This window comes from Poecile atricapillus, chromosome 16, assembly GCF_030490865.1.
Source record: "Poecile atricapillus isolate bPoeAtr1 chromosome 16, bPoeAtr1.hap1, whole genome shotgun sequence".
Lineage (NCBI taxonomy): Eukaryota > Metazoa > Chordata > Aves > Passeriformes > Paridae > Poecile > Poecile atricapillus.
This window is the reverse complement of record NC_081264.1, coordinates 5,746,300-5,772,399: the sequence shown is the minus strand read 5'-3', so window position 1 is coordinate 5,772,399 and position 26,100 is coordinate 5,746,300. Positions and strand designations below refer to the sequence as shown.

The 26,100-nt window shown below is 43.3% G+C and overlaps 2 protein-coding genes across 5 annotated transcripts in view; both read right to left on the bottom strand.

The window, feature by feature from the left end:
- Window positions 1-3,080: 3,080 nt before the first annotated feature.
- Window positions 3,081-11,028, bottom strand: NOC4L (nucleolar complex associated 4 homolog). Its single transcript, XM_058851800.1, has 15 exons — window positions 10,913-11,028; window positions 10,689-10,812; window positions 10,494-10,600; window positions 10,126-10,233; window positions 9,843-9,992; window positions 9,184-9,283; window positions 8,849-8,883; window positions 8,695-8,745; window positions 8,056-8,167; window positions 7,367-7,427; window positions 6,721-6,831; window positions 5,325-5,488; window positions 4,869-4,951; window positions 4,031-4,144; window positions 3,081-3,722 (listed from the first exon to the last, which is right to left on the bottom strand). Exons 1-15 carry the CDS (start codon window positions 11,006-11,008, stop codon window positions 3,606-3,608), a joined length of 1,533 nt encoding a protein of 510 aa, XP_058707783.1. The 5' UTR covers window positions 11,009-11,028; the 3' UTR covers window positions 3,081-3,605.
- A 1,547-nt stretch (window positions 11,029-12,575) lies between these two features.
- The window catches only part of EP400 (E1A binding protein p400), a 45,923-nt gene continuing 32,398 nt past the window's right edge, over window positions 12,576-26,100 (bottom strand). For 2 of the 4 annotated variants that reach the window (XM_058851471.1, XM_058851473.1), the window contains 18 exons: window positions 26,048-26,092; window positions 25,787-25,940; window positions 25,129-25,370; window positions 24,445-24,618; window positions 22,997-23,133; window positions 22,426-22,482; window positions 22,232-22,310; window positions 21,479-21,679; window positions 20,425-20,470; window positions 20,229-20,338; window positions 19,423-19,627; window positions 18,767-18,930; window positions 18,187-18,393; window positions 17,685-17,880; window positions 17,252-17,382; window positions 16,710-16,871; window positions 15,903-15,980; window positions 12,576-14,089 (listed from right to left, as the gene is read on the bottom strand). In XM_058851471.1, the coding sequence (XP_058707454.1) occupies window positions 13,817-14,089; window positions 15,903-15,980; window positions 16,710-16,871; window positions 17,252-17,382; window positions 17,685-17,880; window positions 18,187-18,393; window positions 18,767-18,930; window positions 19,423-19,627; window positions 20,229-20,338; window positions 20,425-20,470; window positions 21,479-21,679; window positions 22,232-22,310; window positions 22,426-22,482; window positions 22,997-23,133; window positions 24,445-24,618; window positions 25,129-25,370; window positions 25,787-25,940; window positions 26,048-26,092 (2,661 nt within the window). In that variant the 3' untranslated portion in view covers window positions 12,576-13,816. Of the gene's footprint in view, window positions 14,090-15,902; window positions 15,981-16,703; window positions 16,872-17,251; window positions 17,383-17,684; window positions 17,881-18,186; window positions 18,394-18,766; window positions 18,931-19,422; window positions 19,628-20,228; window positions 20,339-20,424; window positions 20,471-21,478; window positions 21,680-22,231; window positions 22,311-22,425; window positions 22,483-22,996; window positions 23,134-24,151; window positions 24,200-24,444; window positions 24,619-25,128; window positions 25,371-25,786; window positions 25,941-26,047; window positions 26,093-26,100 lie in introns of all 4 variants that reach the window. The other 2 variants (XM_058851470.1, XM_058851474.1) reach the window with 2 other exon arrangements.

Sequence of the window (26,100 nt, the reverse complement as noted above, 5' to 3'; positions counted from 1 at the left end):
CCCAGGGACAGGACAGGGAAACTGCAGAAAAGCAATTATTTTCAGTACCAGGTAAACTTTATTCATAAACTACACAAAGATAGATTCTTGGCTTATTAATAGCAGTAAATCTCCAAGTCCAATAGGCTTCAGTTAATGAATATTGATTATGATAGTGCTGGAAAAGGCTAGTGTCAGTTGAACTGATATCCTGTAGCTCTTTTTTTGCCTCAGCAGGGCTATAAATTAACTAAGAGCTTGTTTTTCAAAATTAGGTAAACACAGAGGTTACAGTTGCACTGTAGCTCTCACTATCTCAGGGACATGAAACCACCTTAATGCCAACAGCAGCACTCATTTACAGATGTAAATTTGCACTTCCCTCATGGATATCTGGATATCTTAAAAGTAAGACTCTAAGCTGATTAACACAAGCATTGTGGTCACCTCGATCTTTGACTCCCCAGATAAATCACACCACGCTCTTGATGAGCAGCTCTATTTTGCAGCCAGGCTGGGATGACTTTAATGGAAGCTCAGAAAAACCAAGGGCAGTGCATTGAATCAGACCTTATCATTACCTTCTAGTGGGGGACCGAGGCAATGATGGGTGTGGAGGCTGCAGGGTTATGTCAATGTTTTCATAAAACCATCTTTTATGCTCACTGAAATAGCCCAACAACAACAAAACCCCCCAGAACAGCCCTCCCCCCTCCCACATCTGATAAAAATCAAATAATAACAGGAGTGACTTATGCACTCTCTGCCTGGTACTTCAATCTGGCCTTCCAGTTAATACACCCCATGATTAAAGCATCTATAATCTACAGTCTGTGGAGACCTGTAGAGCAGGAGCAGCAGCAGGTGTGCAGCCTGATAAGGGCTGCTCACTCTGTGCAGATGAAACTTTTAATATTTATAACTGCTGATTTTTTTTCTTGATGCCTCCTATTGAGGGGAAAGGGGTGAAAGTTGAAAGATAAAAGCTTGATGAAAGACCAGATGCAATGTTTTTCCAAGGACAGGCAGGGGCTTAAAGCTATCTCTACCTAAGTGCTGGTTTAAAAATGCTGCTCAGGTAAGTGCAGCATCAGAGCTGGGGGATGAAGTCTCTGCAAGACCTTCAAGGCTTGTCTGAAGTGCACCCAGGCTTTCAGCTGTAAGCTCCTCTGAGCTGTCTGTGGTTTGATTGTCTGCACCAAGCATAGTGGGGCTGTGCTGGGGCTGCCAGGCACCATCACAAAATAATTAAGTCACTCCAGGTCAGATGCATGTAATTCAAGTGAAGTGCTAAAGCCTTTCCAGCTCAGCAGTGAAATGTGCTGAGGAATCTGGAAAGACCCTGTGTCAGCCTGAGCCTCTGCCTGTGTCAGCAGGAGCAGCACACAGGGCACTGGGAATGCTCTGGGAAACATGAATTGCATCCTGCTCCAGTCCAGTCACTGCTCATTGCAGTGTGGTACTTGGAATCCATGGCTGGTGGAACCAGCTGGAGATGCTGGTGCTTTTGCAGTCCTGAAAAACACTCCTTTCCATGGCATCCCTTTTGCTGGTGCTTGGATAATGCTTTAGGCTGTGGTCATTTGCTCTCCAGTACAAGGCAGCAGAGAGCCACACCACAAGGCAGGAGCTGCTGCTTTCCAATACTCCCCACCAACTCCATCTGCCTCATGTGCAGGGTGCTCCTGTTTGGTGCCAGGAGACCCCAGAAGGACAGACAGGCATACAAGGTCACACAGCCCTGAGGACACTCTGTTTACCCTCTGTCCATGTAGAGGAACCCAGCCAAAGTCCCTCATTTTCAGCACTTTGAGACCTGGATTTTCCCCATGCCCAAGTGGTCTAATATTTGTGCTTTTAAAAAGGACCCAATACTCCTGAGTGTCAATATAATGACAGAAGTGAACGGCACTGCTCACCAGCAATCACACACAGATACACCCAGGACCAACCTGAATAAAATAAAAATATGCAGAGAAAGCCATTCAACATAGACATTCATTCTTTTCAACACAGTCATCCACTTCATCTGAGATGATACACTGACATCTTTCAAAGTGGGCCATGTGGCTCTCATTGCTACAGCACAGCACTTCAAGATGTTTACCAAACACATACAGACAAAACCCCATGACAAAGGGAGATACATCCTAGAGCTGAAATACAAGGCCTGGGTGAACCTGAACTGAGGCTTCTCAAGTTGAAAGTTACATCTCAACCGTTCTGCCTTCCTATCTCAGATACCAGAAGTCAAAGAAAGAAGAAAAGCAGGCTGGCCAGGGAGGAGGCAGCATTGCCTTTTCACCAGAGAACAAAGAAAGAGACTTCCAAAGAAAAAGAGGAAAAATATCAATCCTCAGAAATACCCTGCCTGAATTCAAAAGCATCAGAAAGGGGGAAAAAAAAAATGTAGAGCTCTACACTGTGAGGACATGTCCACTGTTTGGAAAGCATGAAAAAAAATGGATGAAGAAAATGTAACACTTCAGTGTCTCCAAGACAGCTGCAGTTTTCCTTGACTTAACCAGACTTGGCTGCCAGAAATTGGATTTCTTGGCCTCTGCTTTCTTGATTATAATTTACTCTTCCACAAAATACGATTTCAAATTATGCAAGCAGAATTTAGATCTAAAGAGGTAACATAAAGTTGTTGAAAATGAGTTTAAAGAAAGTTCTGAGTTTGTCTGTGCTGTTAACAGTTTACTTCAAACTTAAAACCTTAGGTGGAACCCTATCAAATGGAATTTCTATATGACTTCTGGAAGTATATGAAAAATTAACAAAGGCATCCAGCAGAAATGGAGTTAAAAAGTTATTAGCCCCTGGATACACTCTGGCCAGAGCTCCTAAAACACATGCAGGCTGCAAGCAAAACCACACCAAGCTGCTTATCATTCTGAAGCAAAACTCAAGGATTAGCCTCCCACTGCACATCAGCTGGCCTCCCCAGCTACAGCAGGCACCAGGATTATGTTCACTTCCAAAAGCTCATGAGCATTTGGAATCCAGCAACCTTAGTGCACGAGATGGATGTACAGGAACACCAGCAACATTTCATAGATGCTCACTGAGCATCTTCTGAGTTAGACAAACCAGTTTCAGTGCCTTGAACGTGGGAGTACTGAGTACCAGGAAGAGAAAAATCTCTCTGAAGATGAGCTTTAAAATGCATGTAAAAATATAATTATAATACATAAGGTTTTTACACTCACGTATTGAAGACATTTATTACAAATAGGCTGTCAGCCCTCATATAAAAAGTAAAACATCTGAAAAGCAAGAGCAGTCAGAGAATGCAATTCCCCTCAGTCCCATGGAACAGCAGTGATGTCTGTTGATGCAGCCCCTGGTCACAGCCAGCACCAGCAGTTCTGGGATCCCAGCCATGAACAAGTCCAGAAACCCTTACTCCGAGGAAAAATCCCTCCCAGATACCAGGTGGTGGTATGCAAGTGTGAGAAACACAGCAAAGTCCATCCAGGGGCACTGGCAAGGGGCACTGAAGAAGGCTGCAGCTCCAACAGCCCAGCTCTCCTCACAGGGAAGGGCTGCTGAGCACATGGGAGCTTTCCACGTGTCCCTAAGATCCAATGCTGCTGACAGATGTGTTTTGGTAGGAGATGGCATCAGTCTAAACTGAAGTGCTCTGCAAAAATATCATTTTTCTTCCCAAACAAACCTCGTACTTGCTCAAACTCCAGGGGCACGTCGACAGCCTTTTTCTTTACTTCTTTATCAAAAAGCTACAAAATAAAAACCAGAAAATATTGTCAAAACTCAGTACAAGCTCTTCACCCCGGTAACACTGCTCACTCTAAAGTCTTGAAACATCCAGCAAATAAACACTTACAAAAAAAAATAGCCAGCCTTGTCACCACCATTGCTCATGCTGTTATTTAACAGACCATTTTCCTGGTTTGCCCTGGTTCTGGGTAACCAAGTCAGTGTAGCTCCCTCCCCAGCAGCAAGGCAGATGAACAGGACACAGATGCTGCATCCAGAATCTCTTTTCCTCTGGTTCCACTCACTCACAAAGCCACAGCAGCATTACCTCATAATTTGAGAGCTCCAGGAGACCTGATATGTCATCCTCCATTTCAGACAGGGACTGGTTCAGGACAGCAGCTGCCTTGGCCACATCTGGGTGATAATGGCTCTGGAGAGACTGAAAAAGCAAGACAAGACAAATAGGAGATAATCTAATAAGTACAGGGTAACACACATCCATCTGCATTCCCAAACAAGAGTCTGCCCGTTTGCTGATCAGATCTTCAGTGACCACCAAATTCCATCAGATCCAAGTTTGCTGCACCATGCTACAGAGCTTCAAGAAATCCTCATTTCTTGTTTCATGTTTGAAACAACTTCATCCTTGAAGGCATCTTTCAAACATGTCAAAGGCTCCTCCAGCTCAAGACAAATGCACCCACAGGCCATGCTTACACTGCATAATCCAATTCTGCTACCTCACAGTGCCCTCATGCCACACCCAAGCCCCAGCTCTCCAGGATTCCAGCTCCAGCACATCATTCTTGTTGCTGCTTCAGCCCCCTACATAAACCCCTCATCCACTTCTAGAGGATAACCTGCCTCTACTCAATTCACTTCCATCACTGCTCACCAAGTTCCCCTCTCCTCTCCAGAGCAAATAAGAAGCCTGGTACATTTGCAGCTATTTAATCTGTTTCAGTTGTGAACTGAAAGATCAAATGTGTGCTCAGAAGCCACCCACTAATCAGCATGTACATTGTTCCAGTGTATGGAATCCTTTGCTAGGACAGAAAATGATGCAGAGTAAAAGAAACCATTTGCCAGGATGTGTGTCAAGGAAGCAGCAAGGATGGAAGAGACCCATACCAGGCCCAAATGTTCATTTTGGGATGAAATACCTGAATCTCCCAGAGAGAGCTCTCCAAAGCTCTGCTTTTAGATGGCTCCTCCTCCTCCATAACATATGGATCTTCTGACATATCTAAGGAAATAGGAGATACAGAGCTAATACCTCCTGTCTGATGTACATAAACCCTAAGAGAACACAGGCCCAGAGCAGTGCTGTAGCCAGAGCCACTCCTTCCCAAGTCATTTATGGTCCAGGAACAATCTGACACATCCCAGCATGACCAAGTGCTGGCAGCACTACAAAACCATGCCACTTTCAAAAAGGATTGAAGTAGGGCATTTGGAATAGCTTTGAACTCAACAGCAGGAGCCTGCTGACCTTTCACAAACTCAAGGGACAGGACAAAGGGATCCTTTCAAACCTCAGAACTGGAATCTCCCCTTTTCCCCCACAGCAGTGCTCCTCTTTATGCTGTCCTAAAGGTGTAACACAACTCCCCTCATACCTGCTGGCCCTCCTGGCCTGTGCACCAGCACCCTGCAGGCGGGGTGCCTCCGGAAGAGGTTGCAGATGAAGGGAATGACCATGAGCAGAGCCTCGGGCGGGGCTGTGAGGGCCAGCCGGGCCAGCCGCTTGATGAACGCTGCCACCAGGTACGCTGGCAAGTGCCTGGGGACAGGGGACAGGAGCTGTTAGAGTGCTGCCAGGAGAGCCAGCAGCCTCAGCCACTCCAACAGCACAGATTAGAGACCAGGGGGCTCCTCAGGCTGTTTTGGCTGTGGAGTAAAGAGGAGCTTTAGGAATCTCACTTTTAAGTGGCAATGTATTGTGTGCCCAGTGGAACGAATTTTTTGGGGAATTTACGTTCAGTGCATGAGTAATCTCAGATCACTGGGAGATTCAATCCTGATATGTGGCACCACTGCCAAGCACAGCCCCTGTACATGGCCATTCTTGTGGCAAACTTTATTCAGTCCTTTTATAAACTTCTGAGTGCTTGGCCAGGCAACCTTAATTATATTCTTCTTATGTCATTTTGTGGGTTTAATTAATACACAGGCCATGATGTTAAATTTACATAACACTTCCAAGCACTGCAGCTGCTAATGGGAACATAAAGCTCCTGTGTAGTGTAAATGTGCAGCATAATTCTTTTTTTTTTAATGGTGAAAATGCAAATTTCTAACAGCAACCAGCTCATTTAGGCCCCTTCTTCATGTCAGAAGAGTCAGGGTGAAAATGACAATTTTTCAGTCACTCAGACTTCACTGCACCTGCAAGGCTCAACAAAGTTACCCACAGGTCTTGTCACTCTCTCCAAAGTACACCAGGAATACAAGGGGCTTGGATATGAAGTGCCCGGTGCTGTGTTACTGTTGGTTTATTTTATAACATATGACAGCAACTATGTGACCAGCTGCCTATTCGGTTTCTTCCCTGTGTACAATGAACTGACAAAATCAAGACAGGCTGTCAAACACTTCACATTTCAGTGCTTTATGTCTGCAAAAAGCCACCCATTTATCAACAGCTTTGTAATCTATAAAAAGCCTGCAAATTTTACTTTTCCATTTTTACAAAGACAAGACAGAAAATTCATCACTTTCACCCAAAGTGGAACAGAGATCAAAAACACATCCATAAGCACTTGCAGCTCAAACCCTGATAACTAACTGCAATTCTTCCTTTCTGAAATCTATGGCTGAGGCAAATCTTCAAAAATAGCACATGAAGAATTACACAAGACTACAATAATAGTCTTGGATTCAGCTTTCTCCATAAAAATGTATCTAATCCAGCAGGCACACTGAATACATTAAATCCAGACGTGTGGGAGACTGTTCAAGAACAGAAAAGCAGGAGGAAAATATGTGAGCATACATAATAAAGATGCTACTTACGATGAAGACAAAAACAGATCAGTCAGGTGGAAAAAGCGAGCTCGGTACTTCACGTGATAGATGGAAGGGTCTAACAGACTGTAAAGCTTTTTGTAAAAGTCAGGATACTCCCTGTTAAGAAAAAAAGGAAAAATAAAACATCCATTAGTGGTGTACAGAGGGACTGTGTCTAAATGTTTCTGTGTTTTCATTAAGAGCACCCCAGCCCACTGCTGTGCTCTGTTTAGCTCTCTTAGGCTTCCCTCTACAGTCACCACTTGAAAACAAGCTGCAAGGTGAATTTAAGGGTCCTGCAGTGCCCAGCCATCTTCAGGGTGTGAAGCCATGTCCAATGACTGCAAATGGTATAGGATGCAGTGAAAGGGACACCAAAGACTATGGCTTCACTCTGTAATCAGATCAATGGAAATCAATTTTTAAGTGCTGAGCAACCACAGTCAAGAGAATATTTGCACTCAGTTGTAAAAGAAATCACACAGCCAAAAAAGTTCAGCATCCAAACAGCCTGAGCCTCTTGTGCAGTTTGGCTTTCTCATGGGGGAATTTCAAAGACTGAAGGTGTGGTGAACCCGTTTCAGTTCCTCTTACATAAAGACATAAATGCAAAAACCTATGTTCCTTTAAACAATATACTTGTTTTACTTACAGATTATGCTGATGAATCAGAATAAATAACCCATTTAGGGCTAGAAGACTGATTGCTCCACCTGTAAGAAAGCAAACAGATATCAACACAATAAAAATAACTAGAAAAAAATAATCTTCAAGTTTTTTCTATAATAAAATCTTCCCAGAAGGAACACAAAACTCAATACCTGAAATCAGAGCCAGTGAAAGGCTGAAAGGTAAAACAATTTTATCTACATCCTTCCAGAAGCTCCCAAGTTTCTTACAAAGATTAAGCTGTATTTTAATAGAACAAATGTTCAATGACTGAGACACAAAAATCTGCTCCTCTAGTTCCTAAACAAAGTCACACTGGGGAGGCAAAGGTCTGCTCAGAAAGGACATTTCTGCAAGAATCTGTGGATCCCGTGTTTGGATCAGCAGCACTTTCCGAACTCTCTATTTAAAATAAATCACTCCAGTCTTCTACTATTTCACAAAGCCTTAAATATGATTTTCCTTACATAAAAGGAGCAATGACATTTACAAACAGGTAAAGTCCTCTCCCTTTCAGGGATGACGGAGTTGACCCTAGCTCCTTAGCTCCATCCCAGCCAACAGTAGACCTATTCCATCACCCAGGTCGTGGTGCTGCATCCAGCAGAGCTTCCAAGTCCATCTGTCCCATGCTGGAGGTGCCACAAAGGATAAAGGACCATTCTCACTCACCTATGCCATAGGCCACTGTCAAGAAGTCCATCATGAGAGTGGGCTCGTTCATGTAAGGCAGGACACAGTCGTGCAGAATGACAAGAACCTTTTTGTAAAGGCCAGTGGGCAGCTGTGAAGGACAAAACAACACAGAGAAACAAGCACTGCAGGGAGAACACAGACTGCAGCAGCAACCTGTGGCTCAAAAGGGCAATGCACAAGCAGAAGGGAACGTGCCAGGAAAATACAGAACATCTTGCAGCAGCAGTTCCCAAATGGGAGAGTTTACAAGTGACACCAATGAAGTTCACTCAAGAAGCAGGTGCTCACAACTAAACACTCAGATGGGGAAAATCACCAGGAAAAAGACTGGGGAAGCTTCAGCTTGTGAGCAGAGATTGCCATGCTGCAGATCACCTTGATGGGCAGAGATGTTTAAGGTAGGGAAAAAAGGCTGAGAGTAAGGAGAAAAGCAGACTATATATAAGGTCCTGTTTCTTGGCAGAGTGATCCAACAGAAATGGTCACTGGGCTGTTCCCACCTAACACTCAAACCATACTGGGGGGTCCTACCAGCAGCTTTGTGCAAGGCTAGACACAATTGCTAAGGATCAGCAATCCTTACATTAAAGAGCAAAGCAGATCAGTAACACTCACCTTGTGCTTCAAAAAAGTCAGCCACATTTTTTGAAACATCTGTTTGTGTGCCTTAAAACAGAATTGCAAACAGTGAGTTAAACACACTGGTACAGATAATGCTCTATTTTAAGCAGATAAAATTTCGATTCTAATGCACCAAATGAACAGTTACCTGCAGCTTTGAAAGTTTCAACTCCTCACGGTTATCTAAGAAAAAGGGGAAAACAGATGTTGAACTTGAAATGGATATTCAAAAAATTAAGATGACCCTTTTTAACTTAGCCCTTTGATACTCTAAAATCTTGGGCTGAAGCATTTAATTTGGTACAAGGCCATAACAGACCCCCCTGTAGACTGAGGAATATGGATTTTTAAGACTGTTTAGAATCACAGTAATCAAAGAAGCAGATATTCTTAATCAACAAACAATAATAAGGTCTTACACACTAAAAATCTTAAACCTGATCCTCCTTTTCACATGCAGTTCATCATGCAGAGTTTACTAACCTTGCTTGACCATAAATTTGACCATCTCAGACTCTTTGTTTGGCATGTTAATGGGTGAGATGAGAGAAAAGACATTCTGCTGGTAAAAAGGCAACGGCTTCTGAGGAAAAAAGTATAGAAAACAAACATGAAGCAAGTTCCACATGAGACAGCAAGATGCTGGGCTTCAACGTTGTCCTGTTTCCAAGTACTGAATATATTTAGGAAAGAGAAAAGGAAAATGTTGATGACTAAACTACACACTGGTATATTCTCTGTTGCAGCCTCAACCTAGAGTACTACTTGTTTATCCAACATGAAACCTCTGTACTTATTTTGGTTTAACAAAACTGGTGAATCCAACGAAGGAAACAGATTCTTCCTCTGCAGCAAACAGAATTAAAAGTTCTTTGTGTGTCACCCAAGCTGTGGAGATTTGGGTAAAACAGAAGCTAGAGCCTGCACCAGAAAGAACAGTATCTGTCTTGAAATACTTTCAACTTCAGAGTAAAGCCAGTCTTGGCACACTGACATAGATAAGAAAAAACAATCAATGCCTTCAGTGGACACACTCATTTCTCTGGCTTCCAAATATTTCCATATACCACTAATTCCTCCCTGCTTCACACACAGCCCAGAGCAGCTCATCCAGAGCCACCTGAGCAGTAACAATTTCTTACCTCCTTTGTCTTTTGCATGACCTGCAAGATGCTGGCAGTGACAGCCTTCATGACAAAGTACCGCATGTCGTCGTACTCCATGTACTCCTGAAAGCGGGAGATCAGCAGCGAGGCATCCTCCTCGGTGGGCAGCAAACCATCAACAACTACCTAACAAAGGGTTTGGAAAGTAAAGCAACAAGTCAGTCTCTTACAGCACGGGAGCAGAGAGGCAGCTGAGGGCACACGAGTTCATGTGCCATCAGGTCACTGATAGGAGGGACTTTTCACGTCTGCATCTTACCTTAAGAAGATCATATGGAAAAGTTAAAGTTCCCTTCCACTCTATTTTGATCAATGGATATTGTGCCTCCAATTCGACAAACTTCATGAGCGTGCAGAGTGCCAACTCCTTTAAAAAAAGAAGGGACCATCATAAAAAAAACCCCCACCTAAACAAGCACACCAGGGGTAAAACCCAAAGGAAGCAACTTTCAAGAGGAGGAAGAATGAGATATTATTTCCTGTGAAAGCTGCATGCTCGCTGCTGGTGAGCAGAGTCAGAGCATCAGTGCTGTCTTACAGCACTGCCTGCCCTCCCACACTGAAATATTGGGTGAGAACCTCAAGGGACCCCGAGAACCGTGGGTCAGCAGCGGACCCAGGACCTACCTTGACCTGGAAGGCGTCGTGTCCCATGAGCTCCCCGAGGCAGCGCACGCAGTCCCTGTAGCGGTGCCTCATCCATATCCTGTACTTGTCCTCGGCGCTGTAGCTCTCTGTGAGGGACAGACACACAGCCAGGCTGGGCTCGGGCAGGGCCGCGCCTGGCCCGGCCAGCGCCGCGGGGCCGCGCTCCGCGCTCACCGGCCAGAGAGGCGTCCTGCTCGGGCAGCGGCCCCACGAACAGCTCCCGCCGCTCCAGCAGCGCCCCGAACAGCCGGCTGCAGCTCCTGGCGGCGCTCACGATGTCCTCCGGCTCCTCCTGGCCCTGGGGAACAGCGTGTCAGAGCGGCGGCCCGGCCGCGCTGCCGTCCCTCAGCCCGCTCCCCCCGCCCCGCCCGCCCCGCCCGGCCCGGCCCGGCCCGCACCACCAGCGGCTCCAGGAGCTCGAAGACGCGGTTGGCGCTGGAGCGGCTCCCCAGCACGGCCTCCAGGCAGGCGGCGAGCGCGGCCTCCCGCGCCATGCTCGCCGGGGAGGACACGGGAGGAGGAGGAGGAGGAGGAGGAGAGAGAGAGAGGAGGAGAGAGAGGAGGAGCCGCGGCCGCTCCGCCCACAGCGGGGCGGGGATGGGCATCAGGGATGGGGATCAGGATGGGGATCGGGATGGGGATCAGGGATGGGGATCAAGGATGGGGATCAGGGATGGAGATCAGGGATGGGGATCAAGGATGGGGATCAGGGATGGAGATCGAGGATGGGCATCAGGGATGGGGATCAGGGATGGGGATCAAGGATGGGGATCAGGGATGGGGATCGGGATGGGGATCAGGGATGGAGATCAGGGATGGAGATCGGGACGGGGATCGGGATGGGGATCAGGGATGGAGATCAAGGATGGGGATCAGGGATGGAGATCGAGGATGGGGATCAGGGATGGAGATCAGGGATGGAGATCGGGATGGGGATCAGGGATGGGGATGTGGACGGGTCCGCCCTCCCAGCCAGCACTTCCCAGTAACCCCCCAAGCCCACCCTCCTCCCCCGGTACAGAAGGCAGAGCGAGGTGGCAGTAGAAAAATGTACACTTTATTACACCTTCAGGTAGGATACAGCACTATTCCTTATCATCCTACTGGGTCGAGTACAAATGTTCATCACTTATGTACAGGTTGACTTCCTAACACACTCCTGGGAGAAAGACACATCGAAAGGAAGAAAAAAAATAATTAGAAGGAAACAAAACAAAAAAAAAAGATGGTGACTTTATCTTCATCAACTGACCTAAACAAGAAACAATCGCCTCTTTAGACACCAAATCAGACCAGCACAACGACGTAGCCAGCAGCTCTCCCACTGCTGGAACTGTTCCCCCCCACCCCGACTTTCATGCACATCATAAAAGCTAAACACTTAAAAGTAAAACTGGGGCTAACTAAGCAATATTTTTGGATGAGTAAGGCTATACTGTACACAGTGTCACTATCCATTACCACTGCATCTGCTTTGCATTTTAAACTGCTCCGCTGTCAGCAATGCCAGCTCCCTGGCTGGCTGTGAAGTTTAGGGGATGGCACACGCCAGGGGTCAGAAGGGTCATGGGAATACTACTGCATGCAAAAACAGCTTAAAAAAAAAACAAAAAACAAAATGCCCTTGTATTTGTAGACCTGAGGGTCCAAGAAAAAAAGTAGGCAGGACAAAAGAGGTATAAAATAAAAAAATCAGGAACACCGCCTGAGCCAATGTTTACATTTGTGAGCTGAACAGAACTGGCTGTACCTAACCCAACTAACACAGAGGAGCTGGCTGAGAATTCTTTCTTGTTTAAGCCATGTGGATTGCCAGGTACCAACAAGTGTGGACATACAGAGGTAAAAACAAAATATATGCTTTCCTTGCCCTTAAACACGCTCCCTTCCTAAAAGAGTAAAAAGATCACAGAATGGAAAAATAATTTTAAAACCATCTCAGAAAAGGAATGTTGTCATTTTGTCTGGATTTTACACATCGTGCAGTTTTATGGCCAAAGTAAAATAAATCCCTTCAAGCCACCAAGGGCTTTTTGATTCCTCACTCAGTGCTGTTTGCAAAGTCTGTCATTCATTGTATGCAAGAAAAGGAAAGAACCCCCCCACAGTTCTGTGCAGCTTTTTGCTTTTTTTTTTCTCCACAACAATAAGGCAAACTGATTTGGAGGAAGAGGCCACGCTCTATTCACATCCAAAATACCCACCTGAAGATACATTCATCGTTAGCTTTAGTAAAAGAATAGTACAAAAGTTAGATCTTACTCTTTACACAGTTGAAGAATTAAGTCTTAGATTTAATTTCACTATTCTCCCCTTCCCCCGGCCCCCCACCCCCCAAGCTGAAAGCCGTGTAAAAAGTACTGAACATTTAAACATGTTGCAAGAGCAGAATGAAACAGAGAGATTAGATTTTATCAGCTGGAGATTTTTCGTGACAGAAGTCCCATGAGAAACAGCCGTGGATCATCTGTGTAGCTGTATCTACTGAACAACTCTTTTACAAAAAAAAAAAAATGGGCTACACTTTAATACACATCTACTATCAACACAGTATTTACTCAGCTCATGCCTAAAATATCCATTATTTTAAAGTGAAATATGAGAATGAGCACACAGGTTGGGTGATTCAGTAAACTGTACACAAAAACTACTAACAAACATTTTAAAAGACTTACAAAAATGGAGAATGAAACCCTTTTTTTTTTTTTTCCTTTTTAATTACATATACTTACAGGTTTTCACATTTATTGGCTAAACTTTGCAGGGAGCACTTCAAGTCTGTGTTATATCTTCCAGGGGCATTTACCACAGGGAAGAACAACACAGAGCTTTTGTACAGATGGAAAATACTGTGCTGTATCAACCACAGCTGGTTCTTTGTGTGGCTTCAACGTGGGTACTGAGCACACACAAAACTACAGCAAGGAGCTGCACATTCCCACAGACAGGTGTGGTATTCCAACACAGATGGATTTTACTGACATTTATGGCAGATCACCATTTCACTTTTGAGAAGCTGGGCAGAATTTCAACCTAAGTAATGCTTGCTTTATCTGGTTTGAATGAGCACAGAGAACACAGGCAGAATGCATCTTGTACAGAGTTTGAGTGCTAAACAGTTGCTAATACACAAGTTACATGTAAGTTTCCATGTTTAAATGTTCACCAGCAAGAAACCTTCTGCTACAAAATAAAAAAAAAATAGAGGTGTTTTGTCTTCATTTGGATGTTTGGAGTAGCTTCTCACTCATTTTGCTTCTCAGCAAATGCAAAATACTGTATTTCCCTGTTATTGCAACAGTTCAACTTGGTTTGGTAGGTGCCTTTAATCTGACAGTCGGTGTCCTCATCTGTACTTTTGCTTGCTGACTCTGGGCTTCAGGTGTTGCTGGTGTCTGGGCTGGGTTCTGTACACCTGGAGCCTGAACCTGGGGAGATGCTGTGGTCACCACCTGCTGCTGGATCAGCTTCTGCTGCACGACCTGAGCAGTAGCAGTGGTTGCAGGGATCACCTGAACCTGCTGTTGACCTGCTGTCGTCTGAGAAAGGGTCACAGTTTGGGGCTGAGCTTGTACCTACACATGAGGATGAAAAGGCAATTACAAAATAGTTTAGCATTAAACTGAGCAGTCATAACATTTCTGTTCTACAGAAGGAATCCTCCTACTTAGGTATTTGCTCTCTTAATTGACAAACATCTCAGACAATGATTCTGGGAACATAAGCTCTGTGGTTTCACTGCATTCCACCATTCTATCACATTTTCTAGAACCTTATAAGTCAGAACTAAGAGCCAAGATGCCTGTAACTCAAGGTCCCTGCAGTGCAAATCCAAGGACATGCCCTCAGATGCATTCAGAAGGCAGATGAAAGGTATAGAAGATATACATGAAAATACCAGACATACAGGAAAGTTCCTGTACTGCAGAAGTGAAGGAGCAGGGAAAGGAACAGAGGGACAGCCAGAGGACTAAAGAGGTTAAAATGCTAACCTCTGCACCCATATTGTGACAATAAATACAGCCACTGAGGCTTCCCACCAGTCTCTGCCATTACCCTTTCAGACTACTATTCAGTCTCTATTGCCAATTTAGGGTAGAATACTTTGAACTCCATCCAGACATCTAATTTTCATAGCTCTACCCAGAGCAAGGGAGAAAAAAAAAATAAAAATCAACAACTCCTTGTTCAGAGGACAAGGTAATGAAAACTGAGCAGCTTCAGCTGCCTTTGTCAGATGCAAAAGCCAAACAAAGCTACAAGGACTTCTCCAGGGGAAAAATTAACTCCTGAATGATCCAAAAGGATTCCAGTGGGAAGCACTAAAAATGCAGATAAAAAGAATGCCACATACACACAAAGACCATAGTTTCAAAAATACTTATCCTGGCCTAAACCTACTGCCACTGAAGTCCCTGGTGTACATGGGAGTGGAACTATTTGTCTTTTTGCCACAGACTCCAACAGTCCCAGAGTTATGCCACCACTGATGACTTCTAAAAACCATCTAGGAGCTCTTCCTGACTACAGAGGGCAACTCAACTTGTGTTGACTGATGAGTTTTCTGGTTCCTACTGTCTACTTTGCCCTTGAAGCATTCACATCTGAGGTGGTTATCAGACAGCTTACACCACTTTATCACCATTTTGAGATAAACAGTCACAGATCTTATTCTCCACTAAAACACTGCACTCTAAACTGTGACAGATTAAGAGTCGATTGCCCAGATTTTTGTGCACTAAATGCAAGAAGTTCATCCACCCTCCAAAGTTAAATCATTCCTGCCAATCAACTGCCTAAGATATGCCTGTTGCTAATGTTCTGGATGGCATTGTTCTAAACAGTGTTAATTAAACTGCCTGGTCATTAGGGGGAACCAAACCACCTGACTTTCTCCTGCCTGAGCCCCGTCTGTTACCAGCACACATTTGGAACAGCTACCACACTGTTCTGCCTTTTACAGAGCACTTGGCACAGTTCTATGAACTGAAACAAAACAACTTGTAACCTTCAATTTGTCCTAATTTTTGTGGAAAAAGCTCAGATGGTGCTTATTAGTTCAATTATTTGCTAAATTAACTATACATCACAAAAAATAAAAAACATTTTTAAAAATTCTTTCAGTTCTAGGAAACATTTTTAAAAATCTGTTTTTCAGCTTATCTGCAGTGATGAACAAACATTGCTACATCTATGAGAGTTTAAGACCAGAGAATACACCTCAGCTGATTCAATATTCAAGGCTTATTTTTATAGAAGGGCACTTGCTATATCCTTCAAAAATACTACCTATGCCACACATAAGGTGAAAAATACAGACATTCCCAAAAAATGAGCTTTTCTAAAGATCACGTTTCTAGTGCTATGTTTGACAAGAGTAAAACCTACCTGTTGGGAAACTGAAACCATCTGCTGAATGTTGGCAACAGTAGCCTGTTGCTGGACCACTTGGGGGAGTTTTGCAACCTGTAGTGATAAAATAAAGGAAGATCGGCTCAAAATAAAAAGCTGCTGATAGCAGCAAAACACCACATTTAGCAAAACTTCTACCAGGCCTTTCCAAAGGCCTGTTCACAGTAAGTTACAGCTTGGCATTTTCAGTGAGGCTGAATGTTTATGAAACATTTTAGATCCCTGAAAGGAAGAACTTAGCTAGGGGAGGAAGAGAAACATTTTCAATTTTAACTACAACAGAGTAATTTCCTCCCGCCTACCTTTAAAACTGAAGGAAGCACGTAAGTTTGAACAGGTTACATTATCTGGGATATATTTTTGAAAGAGTAAGGCTTCCAATTCCTAACCCCCTTTTTTTATCTTGGTTAGACTGATCCAGTTATGCAGAAAAGAAAATATTTGAGTTGTCACCTCACCAGATTAGGCTGTGAGGCAGCACCTAAAACAGGAAAACTCTGTCTGAATTTTCCTTAGTAAACACAGTATGGAATCCCTTGCCTAATAAAAAAGAGTGACTCAATTATTTTACTTCAAAGAGGAAAGGTGAACTTGCAGCTCATAGTTGCTCTGACCTGTTGTAAGACCACATATTCAGCACCAGTGAATTTTACTAAAAAGTCAATTTAAATGAATGTGTGACTAGAAATAAAATGAGTGGGTGCAGAATTCTACCTCACCTCTTGTCTTTACAATTTTCCAGTCCCAGTACAGTTTAAAGGTGTAAACCTGTGTTACCTGTACCTGAATCTGGGCCTGCACTTGCTGGGTTCCACCTGGTTTCTGGGTTTGGGAAATTGGAGTTGTTAAGAACTGTGTTTTAATGGCAGGCTGTGTAGCATAAGTTACTTTTTGCTGCTGTGAAGTCTGCTGTTGGGTCTGGACCGTAACCTGTTGAGCATTTATCTGCACAAGAGAAAAAAAGGTATCAATGACTACAAAAGAGGAGTGTATTTTAAAGATCAGGTATGTAGAAAAAAGATTAATTACATTTAATTATGAAAAAAAAAAAATCTCCCATGATTAGCAATAAAAAAATGAGCACTAGATGAAAGACTTCATGCATTTACACAAGTATTTAGAATTAAAGTATTTAATGAAAAGTTTCTCTCTTACACACAACACTCACACCATACACTTACTAAAAACTACCAAACAACCAACTGCTTTACACCTAAGATTCACCCCTAGAAATCCTGACTGACTCTCTAGCAGTGTCTTGGTCATCCAGAACCAAAGCTTTACAACCACTGCATAAGTTAATATGGGAGAGCAGACAATAATACCTTTTGCTGCACAGTTGCTTGTCCCTGTGCAACCTGGGGCTGGATGGCTTTCTGCTGCTGTGCTGCTTGGTGGTGCTTGAGTTTTAGCAGCTGCTGGACATGCAGTGGCTGTGCAACTACTGTCTGGCCTCCTGAAAATTACAGAAATAATTAGAACTGTAAGAGTCTTCAGTTTATTGCTTTGTCCCAGTAATCACAGCTTGCAAACACAGATTCTGCTTTTACAGACTTATCTGCACAGCTTTGAGTACTAACAACCCACTGATTTTAATGGGAATAAGACATGATTTTGACAGTGGAGAAAATTTCTTATCTAAGGGCATGAGTAAGCTAACTTTTTGTTCCAACAACAATCTTTCTACAAGAATTGTCTGTACTATAGGAGATTGCTATGAAATACAATTCCTCCTATTTGCAACTTGCATTCACATACCTGCTGCTTTCTGTGGCTGCCCAATGGCAACACTAATGCCTGCAACAGTCACAGGGAGTGTGGTGACTCCTGCAGATGACACAACAGCAGCTGGAACAGACACCACTGGAGGCTTGGCCAGAGCAACCTGTGCTGCCTGTGGAGTCTGGGCCTGGATCTGTCCTTGTGCTTGGAGCTGGGAAGCAGGAACACGAGTCTAAGCAGTAAGGAATGAAGATTATTGTACCAGCACAGACAGATTTGCTGCATATAACAGATGATTATAAAATGACAATGTCAATAAAATGACATTTCTAAATGTAATGGCTCCTGTACAGTGACACAATTCAGAGATGGTATCAATGGGTGCGTACAATGTAAAGCTATTTATGTTACAGCAGTTCCTTCTGAACTGCCAGAGCAATGCAAAGGGCACTTGTGAATGTGAATGATCAAGGCCCAGTTCATTTAAACCAGCCAAGAGTGAAATGTTTGAGACCTTGACAAGCCAAAGCCAACTCACCAGGCGTGCCACTTGCAGGTTGGTGACCGTAGTGCCCGTGAGCACTGCACCAGGACGAGGGGCTGTCACAGCAGTGAGCTGCTGAGTTTGCTGCTGCTGCTGCACTTGCACTTGTGCTGTTTGCTGCTGTGCCCCTTGCTGTGTCTGCTGTGCTGCCTGCTGCTGTGGGAGCTGCAGCTTCTGCTTCTGCAACTTGATCAGCTGCTCCTGTAAAAATCAAACACTTCCATCATTTCCAATGGTTTATGTTACAGGAGAAAAATGGAGGTGAATCCAAAGCTTAAAAGGAGAAACATTCTGTACCAGACTAGGGCTAAGATCGAGTATCTAAAATATAACTCTTTTACACAATGGCTTCCAGTGAGCAACAATAAATGCTTTCCATCCTGCCCTACTCTACTATTGAAAGCACTGCCAGACTCACTGCCTGCATAAAATTTTAGTAGGATGAAATTTAAGAGAGAAATACATCTCACTCTAGCCCAAGAAAACAGGACACAACACACACTGCTAAGGAAGCTTACAGTAATGAGAGCACTGTGCTATGCTATGTGCTAACACTTCATGAGCATTTCCTCACCTGTGACAATTTTCCTACAGTTTTTATTTGAGCTGGAGACTGGGCTTGTGCCTGAGCCTGGATTTGTGGGACTTGCACCTGAGCAGCCTGCTGCTGCTGTTGCCTCAGAAGCTGGAAGTGAGCAGGGGTGATGGTTTTGCCTGACAGCTGGACTGTTGGTGTAGCTGTGAATAAAGAAAAAAACAAAATGTTCAGATAAATACTTTTTAAGATTCAGTTTAATTCATTCATTTCACCTGAGAAGTCAAGCTGTTAAATGCTTATTTTTCTACTCCAGCACACCTTGTGGATTTACTACATCTAAGAACACATTATCAGGAGCATGATGTAAAAGCAGAGTAGATCATAAAATACAAGCACCTTACTTCACAATGGTTTTTAGTCAAGACAGTCAATTCTAATGTTTTACTGCTAGACTGTTCATAATACTTTTAAATTGCAATGCCTAGGGGCCAAGCTCTCTATTGCCATACTTCATCCAGAAATACCGGAGAAAAATGTAATCTGAGCACCAACAATAAAACAAGTTAAAAATCACAGCCTATTTTAATTGTGTCCCAGACTTCCTATATTTTGAGCCTTTGGTGCTGGATCTACAGGAATTCTGAGGCCCTTTATGCAGTACTGGAAGAAGTCCCTGAACACAGGATCATTACCTGGTGTAACCTGGGTCACCAGAGACCTTGTCTGGGTCTGCACAGGCGTGAGGTTGGTGGTGACCACAGCAGAAGCTGTCACTGAGGTCACAGCACGCACGCCCTGGGTGGAGGCGATGGTCACCAGCTCGCTGGACGCCGCCGGCGCCGCGGCCGCTCGGGGCTGGCTGTGAACCACCTGGGCAGTGGCGGTGCCTCCCGAGGTCTGCAAGGGAACACAGCCATCACTGCTCCGTTCCCACGCCTCACATACAGCTATGGAACCTTCTGGACGTGGCACTGCCCTCCAGGCAATTTTAAAAACAAGCATGAAAAATGCAGAAGGAAAAAAGCCCCAAATAATCTGTCTAATGCATCTGTTTGGATGCATCTGAAAATCAGCATGTGGTTATATCTTTTTCCAACATGCTGATCACCAAACCCTTCGCTCTATTACAGACATTTGACTTTAGTACCTTTCAATATTTTGCTTTATATTCCATAGTATTAAACCATTAACTTAATAATAAAGATCATAATTAATAAAGCACAAAATAGTTACAGGCTGAAAATGTTAATGACATCATACATTGCTCTTAGCAGCACTTGCCTATGAACTATTTTTACCAGTATTAAACATTTTTTTCTGCTGAACCATTCCAGTGTGTTCTGATGTTTTGGTGAGAGAGATTTGAAAAAGAACTCCAAGATGCACATGACATTTTCAAGAAGCAGGATTTCTCACAACATGGAAAAAGCTAAAGATATGCTGATAAAACACGCAACCCAGGTGTCCAGGGACACAACTAGTGACAGGATCTACTCACAGTCAGCGTCCCAGGTATAACAGGTGAGGCCAGACGCTTATTGATGGGCTGGAAGGTAGCAGCAGGGACCCCAGCAACAGTGTTCACAATCACATTTCCACTCACTGTAGCTGAAAGCAGGATTAAATGTGAGATTCTGAAAGTGAAAATCCCAGTATCTCATCACCTCCTATGCCCAATTATAAAGTCTCCTTACCAGTCTGGATGCTCGTCCCCGTCACTGCTGTTTTGATGGTGCCTGCCTAATTAGAAGACAATTAAGGTAACAGTTCAGAAAAACAATAAAAGAAAACTGAGCATTGCTTAAAACAATGCTGTATTCCAGAAGTGACAAAATAAGAAAAATGCAATGGAACACACAGAGATTTCTGCAGTTGTCCCTTGACTCTACAGATCACAGCAACTAATGCATACATGTATCAGGATTCTGCCTCACTTATGAACCACTGTAGACCAGCCAAGTGTGTGGTAAACCCTGGTCACTGGACATCCCTGTTAGCAGAAGAAGGGATCAATACCTTACTCTGGCACACCACAGACAACCACTCATACAGGAAAATCACTGAGCACTTCATACACAGCAATGCTTGTGGGTGAGAACACATCCTCTGTGTCTTTCTGGAAAAGCTCTTCTACTCTTGCTCTTCAACAAGCAAAATAAATCCACCACTGCCAATAATGGCACATTATTACACAAACTGGATTGGCTCTAAATACAAAAGCCACAGACCAGTCATCAGATTCATTCAGACTAGATTTAGGAAAACATGAGAACCTTGCACAAATTTGCAGTAAAAGCACCATGGTATTTCCTGTAGGATGCATCACTTCACTTGCCTTGCAAAGTTAATGAATCTTTGGTTTTTAAGCTGATTAACTGAGTAGTTCTTACAGCTACATTCTCTTCTATTCTCTGTATTCTGCAAGTTCTCTGTACAAATACTTGTAGTTGATATCTACTCATTCAAAATTCATTAAATGAAAGTCAAAAGTGAAAAAGAAAATACCATCTTTGCATGGTGTTTTTCTACCTCAGAATGCCAAGAGCTATTGTCTACAATGGTATGAAGTCTTAATAAATCAGGGAACCAAAAAATACCCAGCATAACCAGAGAAAGCAAACAAGAAGTATCTCTGATCTCACTATACTGACTTAAAATTCTCTTTCCAGAGGAAACAGGACACAAATACAGCACACACAGAAGAACTGAAGTTACTACATCAGAGACACCGAGCTCTCCCTTTCTTACCAATACTGCTGTGTTGGCCACAGTAGTGACTGCAGTCTGCACCACTGCCTGTGGCTGCTGAACTACCTGTGCCTGTGGCTGTGGCTGTGGCTGGGCCTGGGCCTGCTGCACGGGGGGCTGCTGGGGGGGCTGCTGGCCCGCCTGGGGCTGCTGGGGCTGGGGGCCCGTCTGCTGCTGGGCCCTCTGCTGCTCCGCCAGCGCCTGCAAGACAAGGGGCACCTTCAATCTTCAAGCATGGAACAAGCAAGATGTGCTTTCTTTTAAACAAAATAAAGCAGGAGATAAAACCTCTTTAATTCTGACCAGAGACAGCCCACAAAGGTGCCTTGGCTCTTCAAGTTACATAACTTGACTCACTTCAAACTACAAGCTGTACTCATGGTTTTATGGCTTAGAGCACAGCACAACAAGCAACTTATCATCCACAAGCAAGGACAAGCAGTTCTTTCTGAGTAACATAAGAAAGGAGGTTACAGAATGTTCAAAAATTAAACAGGATTTTTACACATTTCAGTATCTTTTGAAAAAATATGCTCCTCATTATTTAAAGGGTCTGAGTGTGACCAGAAGCCCAAGGAAAGGTCCCACTTTGGGCCTTGGTTATCTAAACCCCTGTACATGAACAAAGTGCAGCTGCTCATAACATCCAGTGTACTGCTAAACTTCTCCCAGGAGACAGCTTTGCTCCTACCTCATCTGTTGCCTAATTTTTTAATTACTGCAGTCATTTGTGCAGCAGAGATGGGACCATACCTTTTTCTCTTTGGCAATGCGCTCTGCTCGGAGGGATGCGACTTGGATCGGAGGGAGGGGCTTATCATAGTTGATTCCACTAGAAACAATAATAAGACAAAACACACAATATTTAGAAATAAATGAAACCTTAACAAAAGAGCAATGAGCACTTTTATGCAATTTATAACTCCTTCAAGATAGGGTGTGCTCACCTTTCTGCAAGCACTGATGCATGCTTTGGATTCTTCTGGAAAGGATTCATGCCAAGCCTGAAATTGAGCAAAATTGTATTACTGGAGGCAGAAAAAACCTTAAAAACAGTATTTCATTTCACATATTTCAGCATATAGCACTGCAGTTTTGGTGAAGTTTCCATAATACTCCTACCAGTACTGGAGCCTGCATACAGATAGACATTTAAGAAAGACTCAGAGTAAATACTAAATAAACACAGAAAAACTGCAGGAAGATACACAGAAAATAATGTACTACTAAGCAGCACAGACAGCAAATTGTTTACAATTCAGACAAATGGATAGACATAAAGTAGATTAAAAAAGCCCCTACTGAGTGCAGTTCTGCTCTTCATGACAAAGAGCTAATTCCTGCAGTGAAACCCAAACACATGAAATATGGAGGTGTTTCTAGTAACAAAGAACACAGAGAGAGAGATCAAGAACAGGGACACAGAGTGTAGAATAACTGTGTTTTGAGAGCCATTCAAAACAGAGCTTCCAGGAGATCTCTGGTGACAGGAGATGAAATGATCCCAGGTAAACTTACAGAGGTTTGATAGGTGGACTTCTTTTCCCTGCAATCATTTTCATCATCTCAAAATGATTAGTATAAAGCTGTGTGTGGGTTGCACCCTCATCTTGAGCATAGATCTGATTGGTACGAAGTGGGCGACTGTTTTTAGTCTAAAAAAAGAAAACAAACCAACTTTCAATTGCAAACTCACCCAACAGGGCATTTTGTCTATGTTTAAACACAAGGCGCGCTCGTAGATTATTTAAAAGCACTCTCCAACATATCTATCACAGACTGGTTCCTGCCCCGTGTCACTGATAACTTACTGTCACACAAAACTCTACGGGAAATATATAAAGAAAGAGCAAAATAAGGAGCAGTTCTCACGGTCACACTGGCATCAGCACTTGGGGACATACAAAATGGCAAACTCTAATTTGAGAAAGAATCTTTGCTTTAGTTTAGATTTTGCAAGTTTAATTCATTACCCAAACCAAGAGCCCATTAGTTTATAGTTATGCATAGCGCACACGTAAGATAATAAAACAAAACCATCACTGCACTGCTCTCCCAACAAAGCTAGGTTAACATCCACACACCATGCCAGTCTAACATTTGGTTTCTCCTAAGCAGAAACTGCCAGTCAGGGACAAACCTCCTTAGCAGTCAGAGAATGGGACTACACCCAGAAGTTCTGGATTCTCTACCCAACTCTGTCGCTAAATTGCTGTGTGGTTTGGAAGAAGGTGTTCACAGTCATGGAATTTGTGTTTGTTTCTGTAGCATCCTATCATCCTCATTTACTACAAGGTGTTTCAGGCATCAAATTCACTATGTATTTGTAATCCACTTAGACTCTAGCATGAAGTTCATTCTTACAGATCTTAAATACCATCAGGATAAGATACATGGTGGTGGTTTGGTGGAAAAATGCCACCAAAGTGGCAGTTTAAGTGAAATCACAAACTTCTTGCATGATCTAAAATTTATCTATCAAATCCAAAAGCTGAAGTCTGGTGTCAATCCACTGTATCAACAAAGAAAGGAAAAATAAATTTGGAATTTTAATTGATGTTTCAGAACTCAAGTAACACTCAACATGGATCTCATATGAATTATCTGCCCACCTCCATTGCTGCTAAATACCACAGTGTCTAGATTTGATTTTGAAAGAATACCAATGCACACCTTATAAATACTTTTTGTCTTCTTTTTAGGATTAGCTTCGTACATTAGCTGTAAAATAAGAAGGAAAGTTAGATGATCTTTTGTGGAAGATTTTGTTCAGGTGCTTTTTCTTTTCAAAGAAATCACATAAAATAAGTGGAAATCCTGATGAGAATAATTTAAAAAAGATCTTTTAAAAGTTATTTATTTACACTGTTGAAACGTTTAACAAAAAACAAGTGTTTATGGAGATAAGGAAAAAAAACTCTACAACTTAAGGTAAAAAAAAGACGCATCATTCCACGTGAACTCACCTTTCCTTCCTCCCGTGGGATTATGACATTCTCGTATCGGCTGCGGCACTGCTTGGGCGAGCGATAGACTCTGCTGCAGGAGTTAACAACATCACTGACCAGGTCCCAGTTGGGAGTGTGTGCTGGCGACACAACAGCAAGGTTTAAAGGAAGCTCCAGCAGCTGCTTCACTGCCTGCAACAGAGAAAGGTACAAATGCATCAGGTGACAAATCGTTGCCATCCTCCAAACCTTCCCTTACCTGTGTCTGCCCACACACCGTTACTACAGGGGACAGCTCAGGGCTAAGGCTCTGTGTTCAGCTACAGTCACAGAGAATAAATAAGCATAAGGTGCCTTAATGCTGACTGATGTGCAGGGAAACAGTTGGTATGAGAGGGACAGAGAGCTGCTATTTAAGTGCTGCTCTCGCCTTGAAGGTGGGAAGAACCTTAGCTGCATTATCCAGTGTCCTGCCAGCACAACTAATCTGAATAACAGTAAGTGGCTTCTAAAACAACAATAGGGCTTAACAATACATTTTGTAGTTTAGCCTTTAATTTCTCCTTAGAGGAGCATAAATGACAGGTAATTTGTTCCAAGTTATGACAGCAAAATGCCATTAAAAATTAGAAATAACGTTGGAAGAGATAAAGTGTAGGAATAAAAACATAATGACAGCAGAAGCTGCAGGTATCATCTGACCTGCAGAAGTGCCCAGTCTTCGCTGATCAACCACTCTGGATTATCCTGTCCAGCCTCAGTAGCTGGTTTGACAAGAGTTGGCAAAGGCTTTGCAAACTGTGTCTGTTGCTTCAACAAGATGTTCTTCTTTTGCTCTTTGCCCTCTCGCCGCATTTTCAGCATTCCTGGAGTTGCTCGATCGAAGAGTGAACGAGGTGGGATAACTGTCTCCCCATGACGTTGCTTCTTCTTTCTACCTGCTGCTAAGACAAAAAATAAAGCATTATTGGTAGATACTGTCATTTTTTGATTCCTCTGCCTACAGCTGCAAAATGCTGATACATGTTCAGGGTATTCCCCACTGCCACTGAAAAACACAGTCAAGAACTAAACAGAGCCTGTTATAGAGTAAGACCAGCCCTGTCCTAACTGACAAAGTAGAATGTCTGCTTTCTAGAACTGTCCTCTTAAGAACACATTTATGTCTAAAGACACACTGTAAGAACTGGGCCTTCCAATGATTCTACTGTTTCAAGGCCATGGTGAGACAAGAATTTTCATCCCTTCAAATATGCAAATTTGATCTTTACTGGACCAGACATATAGAAGACACGAAAAACCCCCTGATTTTTTAAACTTTCAGCAATAAATCTTAGAACAGTTTTGAGCATGCACTCACCAGAGGGATCTGTTTTGTGTCGTTTACGCTCCTTCCTCACATACACTGGAGGCAATTTTGATTCTGGAATAGGGGTGGTATCATACATCAGGCACATAACAGAATCTATGTAGATATCATTGTCATCCTGAGGTGGAGTAGGAGGAGTCCAGAGCTGCACAGAATAAAGTTTGTAATTACTGCAATGTTAACTCCCCACTAATCTTTATGTTTCATAAAATAAAAAGCGTGTTTAGGTTGACAGGTGTTACTTTTACTTACTGGCATAATTTCAGTTTGTCCATCTGGACCTTCATAAACATATTCCTACACAG